The sequence below is a fragment of the Megalops cyprinoides genome, chromosome 16 (assembly GCF_013368585.1).
Source record: "Megalops cyprinoides isolate fMegCyp1 chromosome 16, fMegCyp1.pri, whole genome shotgun sequence".
NCBI classification, from domain to species: Eukaryota; Metazoa; Chordata; class Actinopteri; order Elopiformes; family Megalopidae; genus Megalops; species Megalops cyprinoides.
Genome location: NC_050598.1, coordinates 3,716,364 through 3,737,346, shown reverse-complemented (window position 1 = coordinate 3,737,346; position 20,983 = coordinate 3,716,364). Strand labels below are relative to the sequence as shown.

General features: G+C 45.6%; 1 protein-coding gene across 1 annotated transcript in view; it reads right to left on the bottom strand.

Annotated features, from left to right (window-relative positions):
• LOC118791366 (leucine-rich repeat and calponin homology domain-containing protein 2-like) overlaps window positions 1–20,983 on the bottom strand; it is a 47,776-nt gene that overhangs the window by 7,584 nt on the left and 19,209 nt on the right. Inside the window, exons 2-14 of the mRNA XM_036548710.1 lie at window positions 13,196–13,340; window positions 11,331–11,457; window positions 11,059–11,164; window positions 10,640–10,776; window positions 9,986–10,107; window positions 9,100–9,187; window positions 5,634–5,742; window positions 5,384–5,484; window positions 4,735–4,802; window positions 4,530–4,643; window positions 3,562–3,627; window positions 3,056–3,104; window positions 1,981–2,118 (exon numbers count right to left, since the gene is read on the bottom strand). Coding sequence (XP_036404603.1) covers window positions 1,981–2,118; window positions 3,056–3,104; window positions 3,562–3,627; window positions 4,530–4,643; window positions 4,735–4,802; window positions 5,384–5,484; window positions 5,634–5,742; window positions 9,100–9,187; window positions 9,986–10,107; window positions 10,640–10,776; window positions 11,059–11,164; window positions 11,331–11,457; window positions 13,196–13,340 — 1,370 coding nt within the window. The remainder of the gene's footprint in view (window positions 1–1,980; window positions 2,119–3,055; window positions 3,105–3,561; window positions 3,628–4,529; window positions 4,644–4,734; window positions 4,803–5,383; window positions 5,485–5,633; window positions 5,743–9,099; window positions 9,188–9,985; window positions 10,108–10,639; window positions 10,777–11,058; window positions 11,165–11,330; window positions 11,458–13,195; window positions 13,341–20,983) is intronic.

Here is a 20,983-nt window from a genome sequence, read left to right as displayed (position 1 = left end):
TCCAGGTGGAAACTATGTAGTGAACAGTGCTGTAATAACTAGCCAATAACATATTAACTAACTAATAGCATAACTGATAATAGCATGCTAACCTTTTTAGCACTAATGAAATAACATGCATACAACATGACAAAATGAAGAGAGAGAGACATGCACAAATCAGTGTCTGAACAGATGTTTGTTAGTTACATGATGAGCAGAAAAGGTAAAAAGAAACAAACCTCAACTGCACCCTCACGATGAGGTGTGATAAGAGGTTTCACAGAACAAAAACAACAAGCTAGGGAGACAAAACAAGCAGCCAAAACAAAGGCACTGGATAGGGGCAGTAAGAAAAAGGGGCCTCCTGCCTTTCCAGTGTTATTTTCCTTCATTGCTTTGGTTGGTTTTTTCTCTCGCTCTCAACCCCCATCCACCCCCCACCACACACAAACACACACACATGCACAAACAGATACACACAGACAAACTCGGACTTCTCTCTTGGCCCTGGCACTAAACCAAAGTTATTAGAGAAGAGGCCAATGTGCAGGAAACATAAGTGACAACCATTTGTTAAAATAAATGCACACATGAAAGAGGCCTGTGAGTGGCTCAGGCAGCAAGGCTCAGGATCAATGACTGGGACCCTACAGCATTCTGCCAGGATGGGAGTGAGCCAGACATCCTTCCCTCCTAGTGCCCCTCCCCACAATTTGTCAGCAGAGTACTGCCTGTGTGTGTGTATGTGTGTGTGGTGTGTGTGCATGTGTGTGCAGGCAGCTATGCCCATGAGAAGGGTGCCATTGTGAGATGAGACAAGAGTAGTCCACATGGTTATAAAACAAGTAAGATTTTATAACCATTTATGCAAAGATGAATAAATACAACTCTGATTTTTCTAACTTCATTCCAAGGATGGGAGTCACCGGTGAGGCAGGGAAAAGGCGTGGCTGCTGATCTGAGTCGTTTGCTGATTAGCCATTGTCAGCACAGAGCTTTTGTTAAGTCACTGTGTTAGTCCAAGAGGCTGAAGGCAATCAGATGTTTATTAAAAACAGATTTAACGGTACACTGGCTGAGTTAAGGTCACGAAACAGCAGTGTCTCGGAATATCCTGCGGCATGTGGTTAGGGTTCCTGAGGCATGCTGTGAAACACATGCTGTTACAGCTCAGCCACTCCCAGTTGTACCAATCGCTATCTGCACACCAACAGCTTTGATCCAGTCACTGAAGTCGTGATAGTGCAGGCAGTCACGCTGCCGGCAGCAGGGGGACTTTTTGGCTTTCGTCTTTCCTCTGAAAACGTTCTGGGGACTCATAGTGCCGCTTTCCACAAAAATTCCACAGAAGTTCACCGTTCACTGCTAAGGTTACTGAATTGAGATACACAGGAAGTCCACCTGGCAAATAGCCTGCTGGGAAGGATGGGTACTGAGCTGGCAAGTATTTTGGACCATCATCATATTGCAAATTACCACAAGTGAGACAGTTTTATTAGAGCCTGATTTCAGTGCAGAGTATTGCAAAACAATAATAGGTTGGGCACATGCACACACATGCAAAGCACTATAGCATGCCCTGGGGTTGTGTTTCCAGCAGGGATAGCGCTGATCTGCAGGACATTTCTACTTTGTGTATAATGAACGCTACAACAAAATGTGCAGGAAACAAGGAGGAGTGGGGGAGTGGCCTTACCCATAGCAGGCTCCAGAATCATGGGGGGCACCATGCAGAGACACGTCAGTGCTGTTCAGGAATGAAAAGATGCGTGCAGAAAGGAGGTTCTGCATCGCTAGGGCTCGACAGGCTGTGAAGGCTGATGTACTACAGCCTCACAAAGAGCCCTGTATGCTCACGCGTGTTCGCGTGAGCATGTGCAGTGTGTGTGTGTGTGTGTGTGTGTGTGTGTGTGTGTGTGTGTGTGTGTGTGCGCGCGTGTGAGAGAGAGAAAGAGACAGACTGCACAGGTGTGTGTGGTAGCATTGGGAGAGGGGTACCTTCAGGTAGTCTTTGCGCAGGTACTTGTTTCGCCTGCGGTCCTCGCCCTGGTGCATCGCCTGCTGTCCCTCAGGCTGCTGTGGGTCGGAGGCCGTTGGCTCGGTGGTTAGGGAGCCGTTGGCTGGGCTGGAGGAGTGCTGCAAAACAGCCAATGGAGTTTTTGCCACACGTCCACTACCACCAGGGAGAGTGAGCACACCTGTCACCTTTCTCTTCAGAAACAATCCCATCATTCTCTGCAGGCAGGGGCCACACCAGCTTGCTTGCTCCTCTGAGAAACATCACCACATCACTGCACTGCCTCTAAATGTGTGTGTGTACCTCTGTTTAAATGGTACTTGTGTTATTGTGTGTGGATCTCTGTACTGGTGGAGGTGGATCTGCTACCAATTGTGTATGTGTGTGTGTGTGTGTATGTAGGTATGTGTTTGTGAAAAATTAACTTGAACTCGAAAATACCTCGAACTCCAAACAAACATAAGTAACTCCAAACAATCGTAATCAAAACAATGACTAAAAACGAATCAGAAATTATACAAATTAAATGAATAACCTCAGAGAATGACGTATCCTCATCTGTGAATTGTGGGTCCTTTACAGAGAAAGGGGAAATGACATCAGATGTGACCAAAGCCTAGGCATATACAAGCTATGTGAATGAGACTCTGCCCAATTCTTCCATTTGGACACACCCATCCTAGGGTCACATGACTTGCAACAGAGCACTTTTCATACTATTCTGTTAGGCAAATAAGACTTCACCCTTGTAATCTAGCAGCACTTGAAAGTCCTGGTACAAAGTTTCCCACAAAAGAAGTTGGAATGGTTGGGATTTCCCAAAACAGAAACTCAAATGTGAATATGGCCATAGCAGTTTTTTGTGACAAGACCACTGACAGACATGAAAAAACCCACCGCCCCTGACTGCTATGGCAACATATCAGTTTACAGTTCCAACCTGGCACTGCTCACACATTTCAGTCAGCCCTGTGATGCTAGGGAGTCAGTTTCACAAGCAGGTGTTTCACTCCAATGATATTAATAGCTACTGAAAACAGAGGATGAGCAACGTACCTGTCTGGAGGCCTCCTCCTCTCCAGGGATTCTATCCTCTAAAGAAGCACTGAAGGAAACAGACATACATGTGGGTCTCAGTTCCAAGCATTCTCAAAGCAGACTTGCAGATCACAATATCGTTTACGAGCCAGCATGTGCAATTTGGATTAAAAGCAGTCAACTGGCAGGCACCACATTTTGAGCTGACAGACACACTTTCTCAATGAACAGTGCGGGCCAAGCACATGCTATTCCATCTGCTGAGTCACAGCATGAGTTGCACATCTCCACAAGGGGGCAGCACATCATCCCTCTGGAATATGTTTATGGGCCATACTGCCACAAATTTAAACACCTACACCACACATTTTATGAGTGCAGGCATATATATACACGCATAAATACAGATAGGTAGACTGACAGAGAGAGAGAAGAATGGATGGCTAGATATACGTATATACAAGAAAAACCAGCAGTGAACAAATATTACAAAAAATGGGAAAAAAGGGATCGTTATTTTGTACCTCCTGGTAATCTGAGATGGTGATCTCTGCTTACTGTTTGCACTGCTCCCCGACTGACTAAGGAACCTAGAAACAGAAGGCGATTGAGGTTGCATTTCCACTGAAAGCTGGGAAATATTGTCAACATATTTTTTAGATGAGATCACCTTTGTGCTGCTGAGCAGCATGGACAGATGTCATAGCTCAGTTCAGACAGGTTACTACAAGGCCCAGGTGGAGCTGGTCTTGCCAAACCAACACGCCCACTGACGTGCACAGGCACACACACACACAACCACATGCACGTGTGCGTGCCTTTACACACACACACACACACACACACACACACACACACGTGCGCGCATGTGCACACCTTCACACTCTACCTGTGTACTCGGGCACAGGCCCTCCGTCGGTGGAAGAGGCTCTCGCTGAGGGACGCTCTACACATTAGAGACCGCCGTCTTGGTAATGTGCGCACCAATCACGGCCAAGAACAAGTGAGCAGGGACACAAAGAGACGGGCAAGGAAGAAGAAGGGGGTGAGGAGGAGAGAGAAGCAGGGGAGGGGGAGAGGTGTTAGTACAGAGAGGGAAAAGGAAACCAGGCAGATTTTGGGAGTGTCGGACAAGCCCTCCAAGAGGGTGTGCTAGGTGTATGCAGGGACATTTGCGTAAAAGCTTTTACTTTAATGAAATCATGCAGAACGAGAAAAAAAAAATTCAATTCCAATCTGGTGGCATCTCATCTGTCAACAGGTGGTAGCTGTGTCATAACACAGAGATAAGATACTTTTGCATAATGCACACTAACACAAACCACAAGACTGTCTTTGCAACTGTCAAGAAGAGCAGAGAAGGACAGAGAGGGGAGCGGCAGGGAGAGGCACAGGCATTAGTGATTGGCGGGAGGGATTACAGGGGCAGGGGGTGGGGGACATTGTGATGTCATAAAGGGAGGCCGGCCATTCTAGCGGGCCTGGGACTCACCTGTTCTGCTGCTCCTGCTGCAGCAGCTGGGTGGCTATCTTCCTCAAGTCGAGGACCTCCTTCAGCTCGTCCTCTTCCTCTTCCTCTTCCTCTGTTGGCTGCTCCTTCTCTGAGCTGAAAGAGAGTAGGAAATGATGAGACTGCGGGCTGCGTCCTGTCACAGCATGCAGTGATACGGCAGCAGATGGTGTCAAGAACACCTTACCCCGACTCCTCTTTCCCACTTTCCTTGTCATCGCTTTGGTGTGACTTGCTCAGGACTTTCTCAAGCTCCTGAAAAACAATTTAGAGTTCATTATTTATTATTTGCTTTTTCCCCCTTTTTCCCCCTAGGCACCCCCCCTTTCTTTTTTGGAATGTCCAGATGGACATTGTCACCTCTCACTGGATATCCACTGTGAATGCAACCCTCCAATACACTCAAATGCCAGTGACTATTTTTCCATACTACAGGTTACCTAGCTCCCTACTATGAGCTAAGCAGCAGTTTGAGGAGGGGTGCAGCCTCACTGATGTAACCCAAGCAACTTGCTGATGTCTGGTGAGTCTGAGTTGCCTGGGAGCAACAAGATGAGCAACCCCTGCCAACATGCCCACCCCTTACCCCGGCAGAACAATGCTAATTTGTTCCACTGCTACGTACTCCCTGTCATTGTCACCTGATGAAATGGCTAGGACTGAATCCAGGGGTGGGGCACAGTGGGTAGGGCCTGTCTACCTTTATATAGGGCACAAGTGGCAGAGCCTTCATACCTCTATAATAGGACACAGTGGGTGAGCCTTACTATCTCTATACAGGGCACAGTGGATGGGCCTTAGCTTTATACAGGAAACTGTGGGCAGGGGCTTCTTACCTTTATACAGGAGACATAGCGGGCGCCGTGCTGCATATCTTCCTCTGAAAGGGCTGCCTCCTCCTCCGTGCTGGGGTCAATGAAGTCAAACCCCTCCTGATCTGCAGAGACACATGGCAGACACTGGCATCAAACATTCACTGACAATAATCTGCCTACCATGCTCCACCTTAAAGCAATACTGGAGTCATTCAGCAGAGTAAAGCCATTTACCATATGCTCAGACACTGACAGGGGGCAGCTCTGTTACCTTTACTGCAGTCCAGCTTGGTGAACAGAGAGTGGGCATCGGCCCGGCCCGGGTCCCGTGCAGTCTCTGACACCTGGGAGTGGAGGCTGACTGTGTCGTCATCGGAGGGCTGGAAGGGGGAAAGATCAGGTCAGGTCATGAGCTTGGGTGACTTCTACTTAGTCCGGCTGCACTACGGTCACGCTGCTGTCCTCTAAACACCATCAGACAGAAGGCCAGCGGTGCAGCCGTCAGACAGAAGAATGGCACACAACTAGGGCTGTGCGATGTATATTGTATAGCTATTTTTAGCACAGTAACAGCTATCCCTGGTATGTGGCGTTAGGTTTCTTCCCATATGTTTTTTCCCTTTAGTCATACCTGATGCAGGAGCATACCTCCAAAGTTAACTCCAGCGAAATGCTTCTGGGGCAGAAAAATATCACTTGTATCTATATGTTGGTTAACTTACCTATTAGCTTTGAAAAACACATAGCATATGTTTTCACTCTTTATCTTTGTAGCCATGTGTTTCTATCTACCACATGGAAGCAGCATAGTGCTGTTGCTGTGATATCGACATCGAATAGTAAGGGTGTGCAAAAATATTGTTTTTTCGATTAATCGTTTTTTGAAATTCGTCCGATTCGATATAAATCTGTAAAATTTATGGATTGATCTTTTAGGCTAATATGCATTTTTTTCCAGTTTTCTAGGTTCATTTCCGAAATGGTTAAACATAGCCAAAGAATTAAATAGACGGGCTCTGACACAGCCTAACTGTCGGATTAAAGGCTACCTAGCTACCTAACTAGCTAGCTAGCTAAACTGAACTGCAACACTTGCTCACAAATGCAATGTAATTTAGCACCATTCAAGAGAAATGTATTTGTTCATGTTCGTTAGCCAGGTAGGTAGCTGTAGTTGTTCATATTATGCTAGCAAGAAAATGTTCACAATTGTAAAGTTGCTACTGGCAGTCAGTCATTGTAGCTACCTTACAAACCAGCTTTCTCTGAGCTAACTGATGCAAACACATTGCTGCTTTGTGTCATTAATAAGTAGGCAATGATACAGGTTTTGTTTTTAAGGAACTATACCCATGTGTTCCTCAAATAAAAAGATTTTGGTATACAGCCATACGTCCACGATACGTTTTGTGAAATAGGACGTTGTGATTTGTACATTGTGCCAACACCATACTATATACTTAGCAAACCTATACGGAATAGGCACAAGATTGGATGCTACTGCTTATGAGTCGAGGCATACACTGTTATACGGTAAACTTTTTAATTGTAAGTATGCAAAGTTCACATTAAAACAATGATAGAAAATACAGTACATAGGCTACATAATACATTAGCATAGGCGTTTATTATGACTATCAAGACATATATATTATACGGTATATTATGTAGGCTACTGTACCATTATACGCCTGGCAGTGCAATCGCTTTATTTCCATGAGACATGAGATAGACATGTTGCGTGCGGGAAGCATTGCCTTCACTACATCCGGTTACGTCCGCTACGTCCTGTTTTGCGATCAGGATTTTTAAACTTTATTATAACCTTATGGGACTACGGAGGACGTTGTCCGAATGGACGTTAAGCGGCGCATGAGCGGCGCAAAGCCTTTGGCCTTTTCTTTAGTGATTTTCACAATTTCCAGTGACTCTGCATTTGTAAATTTGTGTTCCCTTTAGAGCTTTTTAAACATCTCTCCAAATATGGAAAGCTGCTATATAGTATTTCATATCTCATTCTTATCGAATCAATATCTAATCGGAATCTAATCTAATCGGAATCTAATCGAATCGGGGCATCTGTGCCAATACTCAGCCCTATTGAATAGATACGAGTGGTGTTTGTTCCCCCAGAAGCATTTCACATGGCCTCAGAAAACTGGAGGTGTGCTCCCGCATCAGGTATGACTAAAGGGAAAAAACATACGGGAAGAAACCTAATGCCACATACCGGGGATAGCTGTTATTGCGCTGAAAATAGCTATGCGATATATCGCGACAGCTATATCACACAGCCCTACAGACAGCCAACACATACATCATTTGGCACGTAATGCCCATTGCTCAGTTTTAGCCAACGCACAAGAATGCCACAAATGGATCCAACAGCCACCTTCGGAAATCTGCACAAAGGCCTAGACATTATTCACTTCCTTCACACAGAGGGCACATCCTTTATTGGCAAGATTAAAGGTACAGCTGTGAGGTGTGAGAAAAATAAAGTCATTAATGGTTCACTTGTATGGTTACATGAGTGATTAATGGTTCAGCTGAATGGATACACTTCTGTTCTTTTGTGCTGGAAGTTGCTCTAGGTAAGAGTGTGTACTAAATGAATGTAATGTAACATAATGTAATGATTCATGCTTGAATGAAACCACACTTCAAAAATTAAATTCCTGTAGCCTTAAGACAAAAGGAAGCTCTTTGAACAAAAAGTTGTTTTATCACTTATGCACAATGAATCTTCATTTCTGAAAGGAGCTGGTATCAAGAACTGGAGGATAACAGCAGGATGACACATGAATGTTATTTTGTAAGTTAACCATTAATCAACACAGCTTTCTGTGGTATACAGGCACCAGGCTTCTGGAATGTTAGCATAAAAAGCCTTAATATCTTGATCACACATCAATTGTATCACATCAGTTGCACTGAGATCATTCCTATTGAGGTAGCATGTATATAAACGAGATCACTGCAACTGCTCTAAGAGGGAGGCTGACTGGTTGTTGATCCTGCTGCTGGTTCAGTTTCAAGCCCTCTAAGACAGTGAAAGAAACTGTGACATATTTTCCGACTGCACTCCCTAAATGCATGTTGCAGCTGCACTCCCTAAAAAGTGATGTTCAGACTGGCCCCCGAGAGACTGATATGAAGGACAGATTCTGCCCCAAGAAGGCAATGTACCTCTGCTCCAATCAAAAACAGAGGGAGAAGCTGCTCTGCCCACACTCAGACCACACAACACACAAAGCATTTGGGAATCTGCCAAGCATAATGCTACTGCTAAACTCACTGGCCACATTTAGCACAATCCTAATCCAGTACACACTTAGGCTAATGTTCACTCTGAACTCCCTTAAAACACACCGACCAACCCCCCACGCATACACTGGGTCCATAAACTGAACACTGAACACGCAGAACATGCAGAATGCTCGGCAGGGATTGGAAGAGTCGGACAGGGCTTGAGGCCATGCAGAAAGGCCCAGCCAATCAGAGCACAACATGTCTGCGCAACTCATTTCTCTCCACCTGTGAACTCATCCATAAATCTGCAGTGATCTCTCCCCTGTGAGCTCATCCATAGATCTGCTCTGATTGCTCCCCTACTGAACCCTTGAATATGCCCTCATGCTGGACAGTGCACTCTGAAGGACGTAACGGTGAGGAGTAAGGCATGAGTGGAAGGAGTCATTAGCCCAACAGAGGGCATCAGAGGTGAGGGTACAGACCTCTGTTGTTGATAATCTCTTATCCCCGTTGTCACTCCCGATTCCTGAGTCAGGCCCATGGTTCTTACTGTGGTAAAAATCCTCCATGCTGGGAAGAGGGGGTGGAAACACAGGAAATGGTGATGATGACACAGGAAAGGTATAAAACCAAAGCTCAGCAGGGCTAGATGCTCACTCTGAGCTGTGGTTGCCAGGCCAACGAGTCATCAGTTTTTGGTTGCCTGAATGGACCAAATGATATTTTAATACTGTATATTTTGACCCCTACCCCCCATTTAAGCTACAGCCAAGGTCACCATTAGTTACGTAACATTATCAATGAGCAAGTTGCTGAATTATTAATAATACCTGAGACAAGTTGAAAGTAAGGTCGCTAACTAGCCTGCTTGCTAGAAATACAACCAGGTTAGCAAGTTAATATAAGATGAGTTTTCCTTGCCGCAGTGTGGGCAAGCACTTTAAATAAACCAATAACCTGCTGCCTTTCCCTTGGGGTGCCAAAACCTCTTGATCTGTGACCATCACTGACAGATTAAAACTCCAAAAAGCTGCAGATGAAGAGTGAGGTATGTGGTTGACTGAGATGTGAGGCCTGGTCCTCAGTCATGACATATCACAACAGTGCATCTGTCATCGCTTAAATTCATGCGGAAAGGCTGGTGTGACAGCAACAGCAGGTCTGCACACTAATCCAGACGCCACCTTGCCACAAAAACAAGTGAAACCTCCCACTGCCGAGATGGGCCTACGTCTAACCTGTTCCGTCAGAGTGTTTCCCATGACAGGGTTTGGCACAGGCAGGTGTTTGTGTGCATGGGCAGTGGGGTGATGAGTAGTCAGGGGTGGGTGGGGGGGGAGCAAAGGTTAACCAGTGTGGGATTTTTACCTGTCTGTCAGAGGCTGCGGGATGCTGCGTTTGCTCAGGTCAAGCGAGTCTGGTTTCTTGTCCATCCTGCATGCTTGGGAGTTCAGGTACTTGAATATGTGTACCTTTCCTTTTAGGCAGATCTAAGAGGCAACAGACAAAGTAAAACACCTCAGCCACAATATGCAGGACATGAGTCACCATTATCAGTGTAATGCCTTATCACAAATACACATATCAGCTGTAGTGCTGCTAACTCATGCTCAAGCCTTGTGACCCAGAGGTTGCCGGTTCTGTCCCCTGCTGGGCCACTTTTGCAATACCCTTGGGCAAGGTTATTAACAAAGATTTCAATAAATCTTTGTTAATTTAATAAATATCCAGCTGTATAATTAAATGACATGTAAATGTGCTAGCTATGCAAGTGTCTCTGGATCTAGTCATCTTCTAAGCAGATGTACAATGTACAACTGTTATGTACAGTGCATGTAGGAACAGGTGATGCCCTCTAGGTGGCAGCGTAGCCTCAGTTTTATGAACATGGGCCATACAGACAATCCCAGCTGTCTTGGTGAGGCCAAAAGACAGAGAGCTGCACTGTTTTCTGTCTTGTCTTGTGGAGTTCCTGCAAACACCAGAGGTGAGAGGGAGGCCCAGACCCCCAGATACACACACCTGCGCAGGGGGTGATTGCATAGGGTTGTTGTCAAGGATGATGACCTGCAGATGCTGTAGTCTCCGGAAAGCGGGAGGGATCTCCGAGATCTTGTTGCAAGAGAAGTCCAGTCTGATGAGAGGCAGGTCTGCCAGCTCTAAAGGAGAGAGAGAGAGAGAGAGAGAGAGAGAGAGAGAGAGAGAGAGAGAGTTGAGAGGTGCACCAGTACCAAGCTTTAGGACCACCTTTCTACTGCTGAAGCAAGAAAACATGATAACTCTTAAATAACTAGCTTACTGAACTTCAGAAATGCAAATGGCCAGAGGATTGGGGGGTCTATGTGTGAGGTGGGAGACAGAGAATGGGAGAGAGGGAGAGGGAGGAGAGAAAGGGAGAAGTAGGAGAGAGAAAGGGAGAGCTGCAGAGGAGAAGAGCTCACCATCAGGCAGAACATGCAGGCAGTTCCTGCGTATGTTCAATTCCCGTAAGGCATGGAGCCTCCCAACCTGTGGGGGCAGTACCTGGATTTCATTGCAGCTGATATCCTGAGGAGAGTACACAGATCAGGATGCGGCACTAAACGCAGTCCCACAAACACATACAAACACACATAGTGTATGTCGCACACATACAGTTCTATAGATGCAGGAATGCACACAGACAGTAACGCTTACAAGCACACAGGTCTTAGGAGTGGGCCGCAGTACTCACTAATTCCATGAGGTCTTTGCACTTTCCGATTTCCTCAGGGACTGAGACCAGCTTGTTGTTGCTGAGGACCAGAACTCTGAGCGGGAGATCGAACAAGTACTTTGGCAACGTGGAGAGGAGGTTCCGGCTGAAACAAAGAAGGCGAAAGAGACCTGAGGTCAAACACAGACCCTTCCGTTCTACTTGGGACACACTCCAGCCAGACAAGACCTGCTTTGGGAACATTTTACACCCAGCCCCAAAAGCTGGTTGAACAAAGGTTAACAATCCCTAACCCTCCAGTAAATAAATCATTCACAATTACTTTAATATTATGGATGACTTTCCATATTAAAAAAACCTGTAATTCCTTCTCCATCAAGAAATTACTGAAACAAGATCATCAAGGTTTGAACTTTTGCTGTCTCCCGTAAAGCCCCAACAGACCCATTCTCACACACAGGGATGTGATATATTGCAGGCCGGTGATGTTTGGTTTTGCCAGTTTACTGTTATTTTCACATACAGGCCGGGACACATGGCATGAGGCTGCTTCTTCACAGTGCTCACGCTTGAAGTGGGGGTTACCCAGAATGCATCACACAGGACTCAAAATTATCCCTCTGATACAAAGTGCAATGTTTCACCTGTAATGCTGCAAAACTGCAGCGACACCTCAAGGGTGTAAATTTGATGTTGCAGAACACAGCAGCCTGAAGAAGGTGTCAGATGGGGAATGCAGAGGTGGATTTGCCTGTCATTTACCCCTACCCTCCTTGCTTCTTTCTGTCTCTGTCTGCCCTTTTTCTACCACCTGCTAGTGTGTTTGCTGTACCGTGGGCTGTTTCCACACATCTAGACTGACTGGAATGGGCTTGGCCCTAAAAAAAAAGTATTGCCTGTAAAAAGTCTGTATTGGATGGGCTCAAACTGGTACCTCTGTCTTGATTCAAAGGTAATCTTTTCTCTGTATTGAACATGGCTGATCATATAATGCATGGTAGAGCCGTTCAGCTGGGATGACTCAAAGATGGAGGGCCTCTTATGAGCAGAGCCACATGACCTCAAGCTGTCCTGACTAATGTCAGTCACTGTCACTGTTTACGAGTCAAACTTAGCCAATGTTGCACAATGACAGACATGCAGCCTCTCCCATTAAGACAGTTTGTGGATGTGTGTATACTTCATTTTTTTTGGGGGGGGGGGGGGGGGGGGGCTTGGGGGGTAAGACAATGTCGCCAGTTCTGAAACTGCATTGTTTATGCACATATGCATACTGCTTATTCACCCAGTGTTTAATGCACATTTTTTTTACATCTTTATCATTTTACACTGAAAGACAAAAATGTATTACAGTCCAACAAGTTAATTTCACAGTGCTGCCTTTTGATGGTGACATCAGCACAAATGTGAACTCTGCAAAATATCTGCCTTTCAGCAAACCAATCCTATACCTCTGAAAGAGGAACAAAGACAGTGAATGTTTATCTTTACAATAGAAAAAGCAAAGGACTGAAATAGGCTTCTGAAACAGAAACACAGACGTCAGGAACAGAAATACAGACCTCAAACAGAGAAACACAGACTGCTGAAACAGAGAAAAACAAACTACTGAAACAAAGAAACAGACTTCTACAACAAACAAACAGACAACTGAAACAGAGACTACATAAACAGTACACTGAAAGGTAGTTGCTTGGAAATCTTACAATGCTCTACCAATAACGTTGACAGACTTGAACAGGAGGCGAGATTCACTGTAACAGTCAAGTGTTTACGCATTTTGTTGTATCAGACAGCTCTTCCAAGGCTGATGTATAGAAGCCTGGTACGTCCACTTTTCCCTGAGTTCCTGTTTGTTCACAGAACAGTGGGAGTTTACACACCTGATGTTCAGGTAGGTGAGCATCTGCAGGTTGATAATGGCCTCTGGAATGGCTCTGATGCAGTTGTGATACAGGTTGAGGGACTCCAGTGGAGCAAACAGGCATACCTCCGGGGGGATCTCCGTGAACCTGTTCTTTGACAGATCTAGGATCAGTGGGATGGGGAGAGAGAAGAGACTATGAGGATTCACCTGAGACAAACAGCAAGATTTATGATCTCTGATACCCACCCTCCACTTACTCCATGTGGAACCCACAACACATAAAACAGCAGAAATGCAGCTTTCAAGTGACAGTGTGCTGAAAAATCAATTCATATGCCCAATGTGCAGCAAAGCTGATGGAATTTCTACAGACACCAGAGAGGAAATGCAAAAATTACATAATCTTATTGAATCCTTGCTATATATAATTGTGAGTGCTTGGACCATCTTTTCCCATGCGGACTCTAAGCTGGCTCTAAGGTAGTTTATTTAACAGTGCAGCTCTTGATCTTGCAAAAGGTGGGGCTTCTTGTAAGCCCACTGCACCCCACACTTCATACATGGACATGCAGAGGAGGGACATACAGAAACCTGCACACTGAGTGGTCTTCACGGGCATTCTGCTTCTTTCTGACTCTCCGCAACTCTTTGGGTGTACTTTATTTAAGAAGGCCAGGTGCCAATTTGGATGGATCAATTTGGATGGATCAATTTGGCCATTTGGCGCTGCACAAGTTTTTCTGAACTCCTGCTTATGACAGCTGTTATCATGTTACTATCATGTCTTGTCTGTTACCCTGGACCCTGGTAGCTGGGGCTAGTTGGGGGGGGGGGGCTAGGAGCATCCGCAGCCACAGCCAATGGGATGAGCTGCTCTGTGGGACCAAAATGCTAGCTGAGCATACTTGCTAAACAGCCCACTGATGATGTAAACCACGTGCCCCCTTGACCTAACCCCACTCCCAAGTTTGGCTTCTTTTATCAGAAGAGGGAAATGTGACAGGCTCCTGCCAAATAGAGAGAAGGACAGAAGATGTCACACCATACCATCGCCATGGATCGAGACGCGAGGGGACTGGGTATGGCCATTGGGCTGTGAAATCCTCTTTTCATGCCAAATATATTAATATTAAGCAATACTTCACCTCTTAGCCTCAACGGTGCAGACCGCTAATGACTTTATTGAGGAAAAGATCATTTACGGCACCTCAAATGGCGAAGGTGAGAACTACTGCGATCAGACTGAAAAGGGGGGAGGCCATGGCCACTGACGAGTGCATCCTCAGCGTGGTTAGGAAGTGAGGCGGCCCGGTGGTGGTGGGTGGAGGGGGTGGGGTTTAAACACACTGACCTTAATTCAAAGAGACAGGCTGCGATTTACCACACCATTGGCTGAACCCAGCTACACTGCCCAGCAACGGCCTCTGCCTGAAAGGCTATTGGACGTGACTCGAAGGGCAACACCCCGCTGGCACAGTACACACAGCTAAGGGTTTCTGCTCCAGTGTACGACCCACTCTCTCCCGTAGTGCTGAATGGAGTCTGAGAGCCATAAAGAGAGTGCTGCTTTGAATATGCTGTAATGATTAATGCATGTGGGGCCAAGAACCTGCTGTAAGGTCAACCCCACAGAAGAAACTGACAATGACACACAAGTTCAGGGTGGGGGACAATGTTTTCATAGTGGCCTCAGCAAGTGATGAAAACATTCGGTAATGAGTTCAGGCCCTCAAGCCAAGAGGAACTCCTGGACTGAAAGGGATACCGGCGACAATGTGATCTGCGCTCAAGACCCACACTGTCACTGAACTGTGATCAAACTCCTCTCAACCACTACCACTGCCAAATGGAACCGCAAGTAAATGATTGCAATCGGGTTTTTAGACTGTTTCCAGTCAGGCTGTGACAACACACTGCCACTTGCTGTATACGCAGGGAAGTTGCTGATAAGACCACACAGTTAGGTTAGTTACATTGTATTAGGTTTGCTTAGTGGATGGTCCTTATCCAGAGTGACTTACATTGCTTACAATTTTTAACACACTTTTCATATAGCCAGGTCAGGTTCAGTACCTTACTGACAGTAGTGCAACTGTAGTTGCCCATCTGTGAATCGAGCCAGCAGGCTTTGAGTCACATGCTTTGCTCCTGACCGCTACACCACACTTCTGTCCAGACTGCTAAGCAATATTAGCTTATTCAGAGAATGTATAAGTCGACTCTTTCCCCTGCATCCTTGGACAATATTACAAAACAGCACGTCCTTAAGAACTATAAAGATGCTGCACATCTGACTAAAACACAAATTCTTTTAATGTGACCAATCAAAAGAAATAAACTGAATGAAAATAGGTGATCCAAGAAGTCATGGGGCTGGACACCAAATTCAAGACAGAGTGTGAGTCTTTATTTAACAAGGAACGGATGGGAATGTTTCCCAAATCAATAATCAATTTAAAAGCACTTTCTCAACCAAAAATCCAGCCACTTGTAGTTTGAATGTGAAGTTTAAAAAGCTTTTATTTGATCAAGTTAATTATACTTGGAAAGTATTTAAAATGCCCAGACAAAAAAGTAGAGCTAGTACCCATCCAATTAGACCTAAACTGCATTAAGCTCCACTAGCTTTTTTTAAACTCTTGAATTGCATTTTGAAAATGAGTAAAATTTATGTTTTGAAAATAAAGTCTGCTAATTAAAATTTGGTGCCCAGTTCTGTTTTGGAGGGTCAGTCCTGTAATAAGAACTGTGATTCCACAATTGCTAAAAATATCAGACCCACTGAAACCCTGAAAATGTCAGCAGAAACACTACTCAGAGAATCAGAAAAATCCATCTCACAATCAAAGCATCTGAAAATCAGAGCAACCTAGACAATTACATCAATACAGCTTTCACCCCGGAAGTCAGAGCAGGAACCCATCTCAGAATCAGAACATCTGGGAATCAGAGCATCTGGGAATCAGAGCAGCGCAGTCTACTGTTGTACAAGGCAAAGGCACTCTGCACTGAGAGACGACTGGTATACCACATCTCCGAATACTACATTGGTAATCCCACCCAGACTGGAATGATGCAAATTTTAGAGCATTTTAATTCATTTTTTATCTCTTACCATGTAGTCCTCGCGCGTGCTCTGAAAATCACATACTGCACACAAAGGGAAATCATCGCAGACTATTATCGCAGGTAAAGCTCTGTTTACCACAAGGCTCGTGAGGGAGGCATATCTGATCCTGTGGTTTTCTTCAGACTGCTCTGACAGCACAATGCGGCCACTGCGTACACTGCCCTCCCCTTATCTGCAGGGAGCCGAATGCCATGAGGGCATCGGTTCACCATGCGGGCCACGTCAGTGGTACACACGGAACAGTGCAGACAGCGTTTACCAAGCGCAGAATGGAGAGTGGGGAGAGCCAAAGGAAGAGCAGAGCTGCTGCTGCACCAGGTCTGTTCGTAATCCAGAGAGAGAAGCCAGCGACATAGCTTTCATACATTACTCCAGCTCCAAGTGACACTGTCCATCTGACACAGCTCTGCTCTATAGGTAACACTTCAAGGCAGTGACCTGGGGGTGCTGGGTATTCTGGAGCAGAAACAGAAACAGAAAGCTGACCAGCACAGAGGAGGGAAATCGGGGCGAGAGTAGGGAAGAGTTAACCACAAAACAGGAAATCAGGGTGAGTAACAATCCTTTGATAATTACATGGAGAAGGCAGTGTTAACCTACACACAGACACAGCCCGAGGTGTCAGCTCAACCCATGGCTCCTGCACACAGACAGGGCAGTGATCCTGGCTCCAGACCCGAGCCATCCCACACAATGCCATTACAGTGGCTCCTCGCTGCATTCCTGCTGGGACAGAGGCTGGACCCAGCCCGCTGTCCTGGCCCCATCTGGGCATGTTTTCACTACAGCACAGGGGCCCTGTTTGCACAGCTGAGTCTCACCCAAACTGCATGGGAGCAGCCTGCTCTCCAAACACAGAGAGCTTTACAGTTCATTAGTGCTTTAATTAACAGTCCTCTGGTGTGTGGCTATGAGGGCGCGTGTGTGTGAGTGTGCGTACGCGATATATGTGCGTGTGCATATGTATGTGCGTGTGTCTGTATAAGGTCTGCAGTTCAAAGAGAAAACGAAAATGCAGTGGCATCTTAGGGTCAGTGATCACTGGTGTTTCCTGGACCATGCTGCTGATCTCCTGCTCTATTCCTTTCCTTCTAACACCCCCACTGCACAACCAACACAGCAGTCCCACTGCTGTTATAGAGTATCTCAGCCTTTAAGTAGCATTACACCCAGATGTAGGACTGATTCTTATTCAAATGCTCTAACTCTAGGCTCAGCAAATCAAATGTGAAGAGCCTGGAGCTTATTCTCCAAATCCGGCTAGCCAATCTGGTTAAAGCACACAACAAAGGGTTGTCGGTTCGCTGGAGATACACCCACTCGGTGTAACCCATTTAATACGTCTGTCGACTGTGTGTGAGCCCCTGTTCACAGGGCAGTGCAGAGGCTCTGCTTTGGAGGGAAATGAGAAGGCCTCTTTGAATAAGCTGATTACACAGCAAACACACCAGCGAGTGCTGTGATCCAAGCATCCAAAAGGAGAGGGAGACAGAGGTAACAGTTTGGCAGACAGTAGCCGTTTTCACATATGAACTTCACATTGTCCGGAGTTGCCCTTTCACACATGTAGCACACAACAGGAGCTTGTCCGTGTCAGACGCGTTCTCACCTACTGGGAATACTCCGGTTTGATTTAGGCGAGGGGTGGCGCCTGGGTAGAGCATGCAAGAGGCAGGACATGATGACTCCTCCGGGTAATGGCTAGATAAGTTCAGGTTTTCAGTGCATGTCTGAAAGGGGCTAGTGACAGTACACAGCCCTCTCCTGTCCACATCCCAGCATGCAATGCTCTCTCCATTTCTGACCAGCAATGTAGCGTAGCGGGAAGGAGTGGGACTCCCCCAGGTAAAGGACTGCTGTGGTGCCCTTGTGAAAAATACTTAACCTGAACTGCCTCGATAAATATCCAGCTGTACAAATGGAGTCACTCTGGTCTTGAATGTTTGCATAGAAAATGCAATATTATGTCATTTCATGAGATGATCCTGACCTGGATCTCAGTTTGAGGGACCGCACATCCGTGAACCAGATGGAGGCCGATTCAAATCCCAGATGGTACACTGTAATTCTCTTAATTTCCTCAGTACATATTAATGTCCACAGCCAGATGTTGAATTTCAGCTATGTGATTCCCAGCATAAAGCTGTCTGCTGAGAGAGTCATGTCATGTGATGCAGAAATTTTGCATGTCCCTTCGGCTCACAGTACATAACTTGTAGGAGACCAGGGCCTGGCTTGTGCCTCTTCCACGTAGGATACATGCACATTGAGGAGACTTCACTTTGGCTCCCAGAAACAGCAAATTCTGTTTCCAGCCTGCTTCTTACAGTACTCCATTCAACCATTCAGAACCTAGGTAATCGCTGTTCCTGTAATATGCATTTAATATATCTTGCTTTGATGTCCTTGTAAATCCCCCTGAGCGTCTGCTAGTAAAACAGATAAAAGAACAAATGAACAAATTAATTAATTAAGAGTGAGTTATGTCACCAATGTTGAGCTACCTATGCTCAAACGTATGCTGTACATTTGGTCACTACGTATTTGGCAATTACAAGCATGCAGTTTGTAGCCTGGATATCTTTAGCATTTTAAAAAGCCTGAAAGCTTTACTTCTATATGGATGAACAGGTACACATAAAGCTCCATCATTTATGTGGTTACTCCCTTATCCAGGGAGACATGCACAGCCTGCTACAATCCACTCACTGAGGCAATTCCAGTTAAGAGCATTTTTCAGAGGTACTTAGGAGAGCTCCACCAGGGACACAAACCCACAAGCCTAGCTCTCTAACCATGACATCACACCTCTTTCAGTCCAATGTCTCAGTAACACCACAGCAAGAGAACACAGCTGCTGATGTGAGAACACAGCACATGCATATCTGTTTTAACTGAATCTCTGAATCTGTGCAGACAGAAGGACAGATGGACACACACACGCACACATGCGCACACATACACACACGCACACACAAACTAAACACAGCATATGAAAAACCTCTTGTGTTCACAGAGGCAGCAGTCAGCTCAACCTCATAATGCAGTGTAGAGATCAGTGAGGAAATCTGACTCTCTCAGCACCAGCACTGGGAGCTCAGCCGTGGACTCCACTCCCAAAGGACTGCAAGGCCTGTGCTTGATCTGCATCCGACCACCTTCGAACAGGATACACTGGACATCTCAGCTCCAAAACCCAGCCGGTCCTGCAACCACCTGGAGCTGTTTAAAGCTTCAGTTTCAGTGCCTTGCAAAGGATCTTATAATCCTACTCATTTCCCACCCATTAATACCTTAGGAGAAAATTCAGAAAAGTACCATGCTCAACAGTGTACAACAGAACACCACACCCTCTCCTCAAGCAAACTTATATTTTAAAAGATAGACTTTATTTTTCTTACAATTGGGATTTGTGAAATCAACACTTACTGATAAAAATTTTGAACCCTGGTTGTCCTGTGTGGTGACATTGATGTCGGTATGTGTCATTACATTAGATTACATTACATTGGCAGCAGTGTTGGAGAGGAAGAGAGAGCTCCGCACTTTGAAGGACAGGAAACCTTTTGCTTAAACTCACAACATTGCAAGTGATGAAGTGACTGGGCCGAACGCCGGGTAAATTTATCAGCCCAGTTCAGCACAGGACCTTCGACCACAAAGACTAAAACTCGCACTCCTACCACAGCATTTTTATTATCTGCCAAATCAGTGTAGTACAGCGGGAATCAACTATACATTAGCACAGCAATGCATTTACCATGAGAGATAATCAATGGAAATAATCCTACACTCATTTCACCTGATTTATGGTAGGGAAATTAGTTTGGTTGTACTGTTCAGTAACTTGCAAAATAGTCTTAAAAACCAACATGAAAAAGAATCGTGATAAGATCGTGGATCGTGATCCTGCTTGAAAAATATTGTGATATGATATATTTGCCATATCGCCCACCCCATATAAGTATGCAATTGTCCAGCAGATTATATTAAAGTCATAAAGGTTAGTACTGTAATACATAGATTATATCATAATAAACACCATAATATACACAATATAAACTATAGTATAAATAGTGTTCTTTCTTGGACGTTGCTCTGGATAAGAGGACCTGCTAAATAAACGCATTGTAATATAACCGAATACAGCATAGTTGTTTGTTTGGTATACAGTAGTAAAGCATACTAGCATATTTATTTATCTACATATTTAGCATACTTCCATTTTGTGAGGCTTTAAATGGCAGAACAACAGATGAAGAGATCTGGGGGTTTGTGAACTGTCAGCTATGCACCAGAAGGGTCTGGGTCAGTGCCCCTGGGGTCCCATTATGTTTTGCAGTGAATGTATGTGTGTGTGTGTGTGTGTGTGTGTGTGTGTGGGGGGGGTGTCAGTTGTCTGCCCTGACAGTGACATGCCCCCCGGGACAGAGTTGCAAATGGACTGAAACGGGACCTCCATTAGACCTGAGTTTGGGGACCACAGACGATGACCCAAATCGCTCTCCGGGTCAATGAACCTCGCAGCAATATCCACACCAGCCCAAGGCTCCTCGTGCCAGCTGTGGCCACGTTTGACACACTCTTCCCATCAAAAACACCCCCTAACATCACCCTATGTCCTGTACGCCGATTTTACACCACTGCAATTAATCACAGTGATGGTTAGCAAGG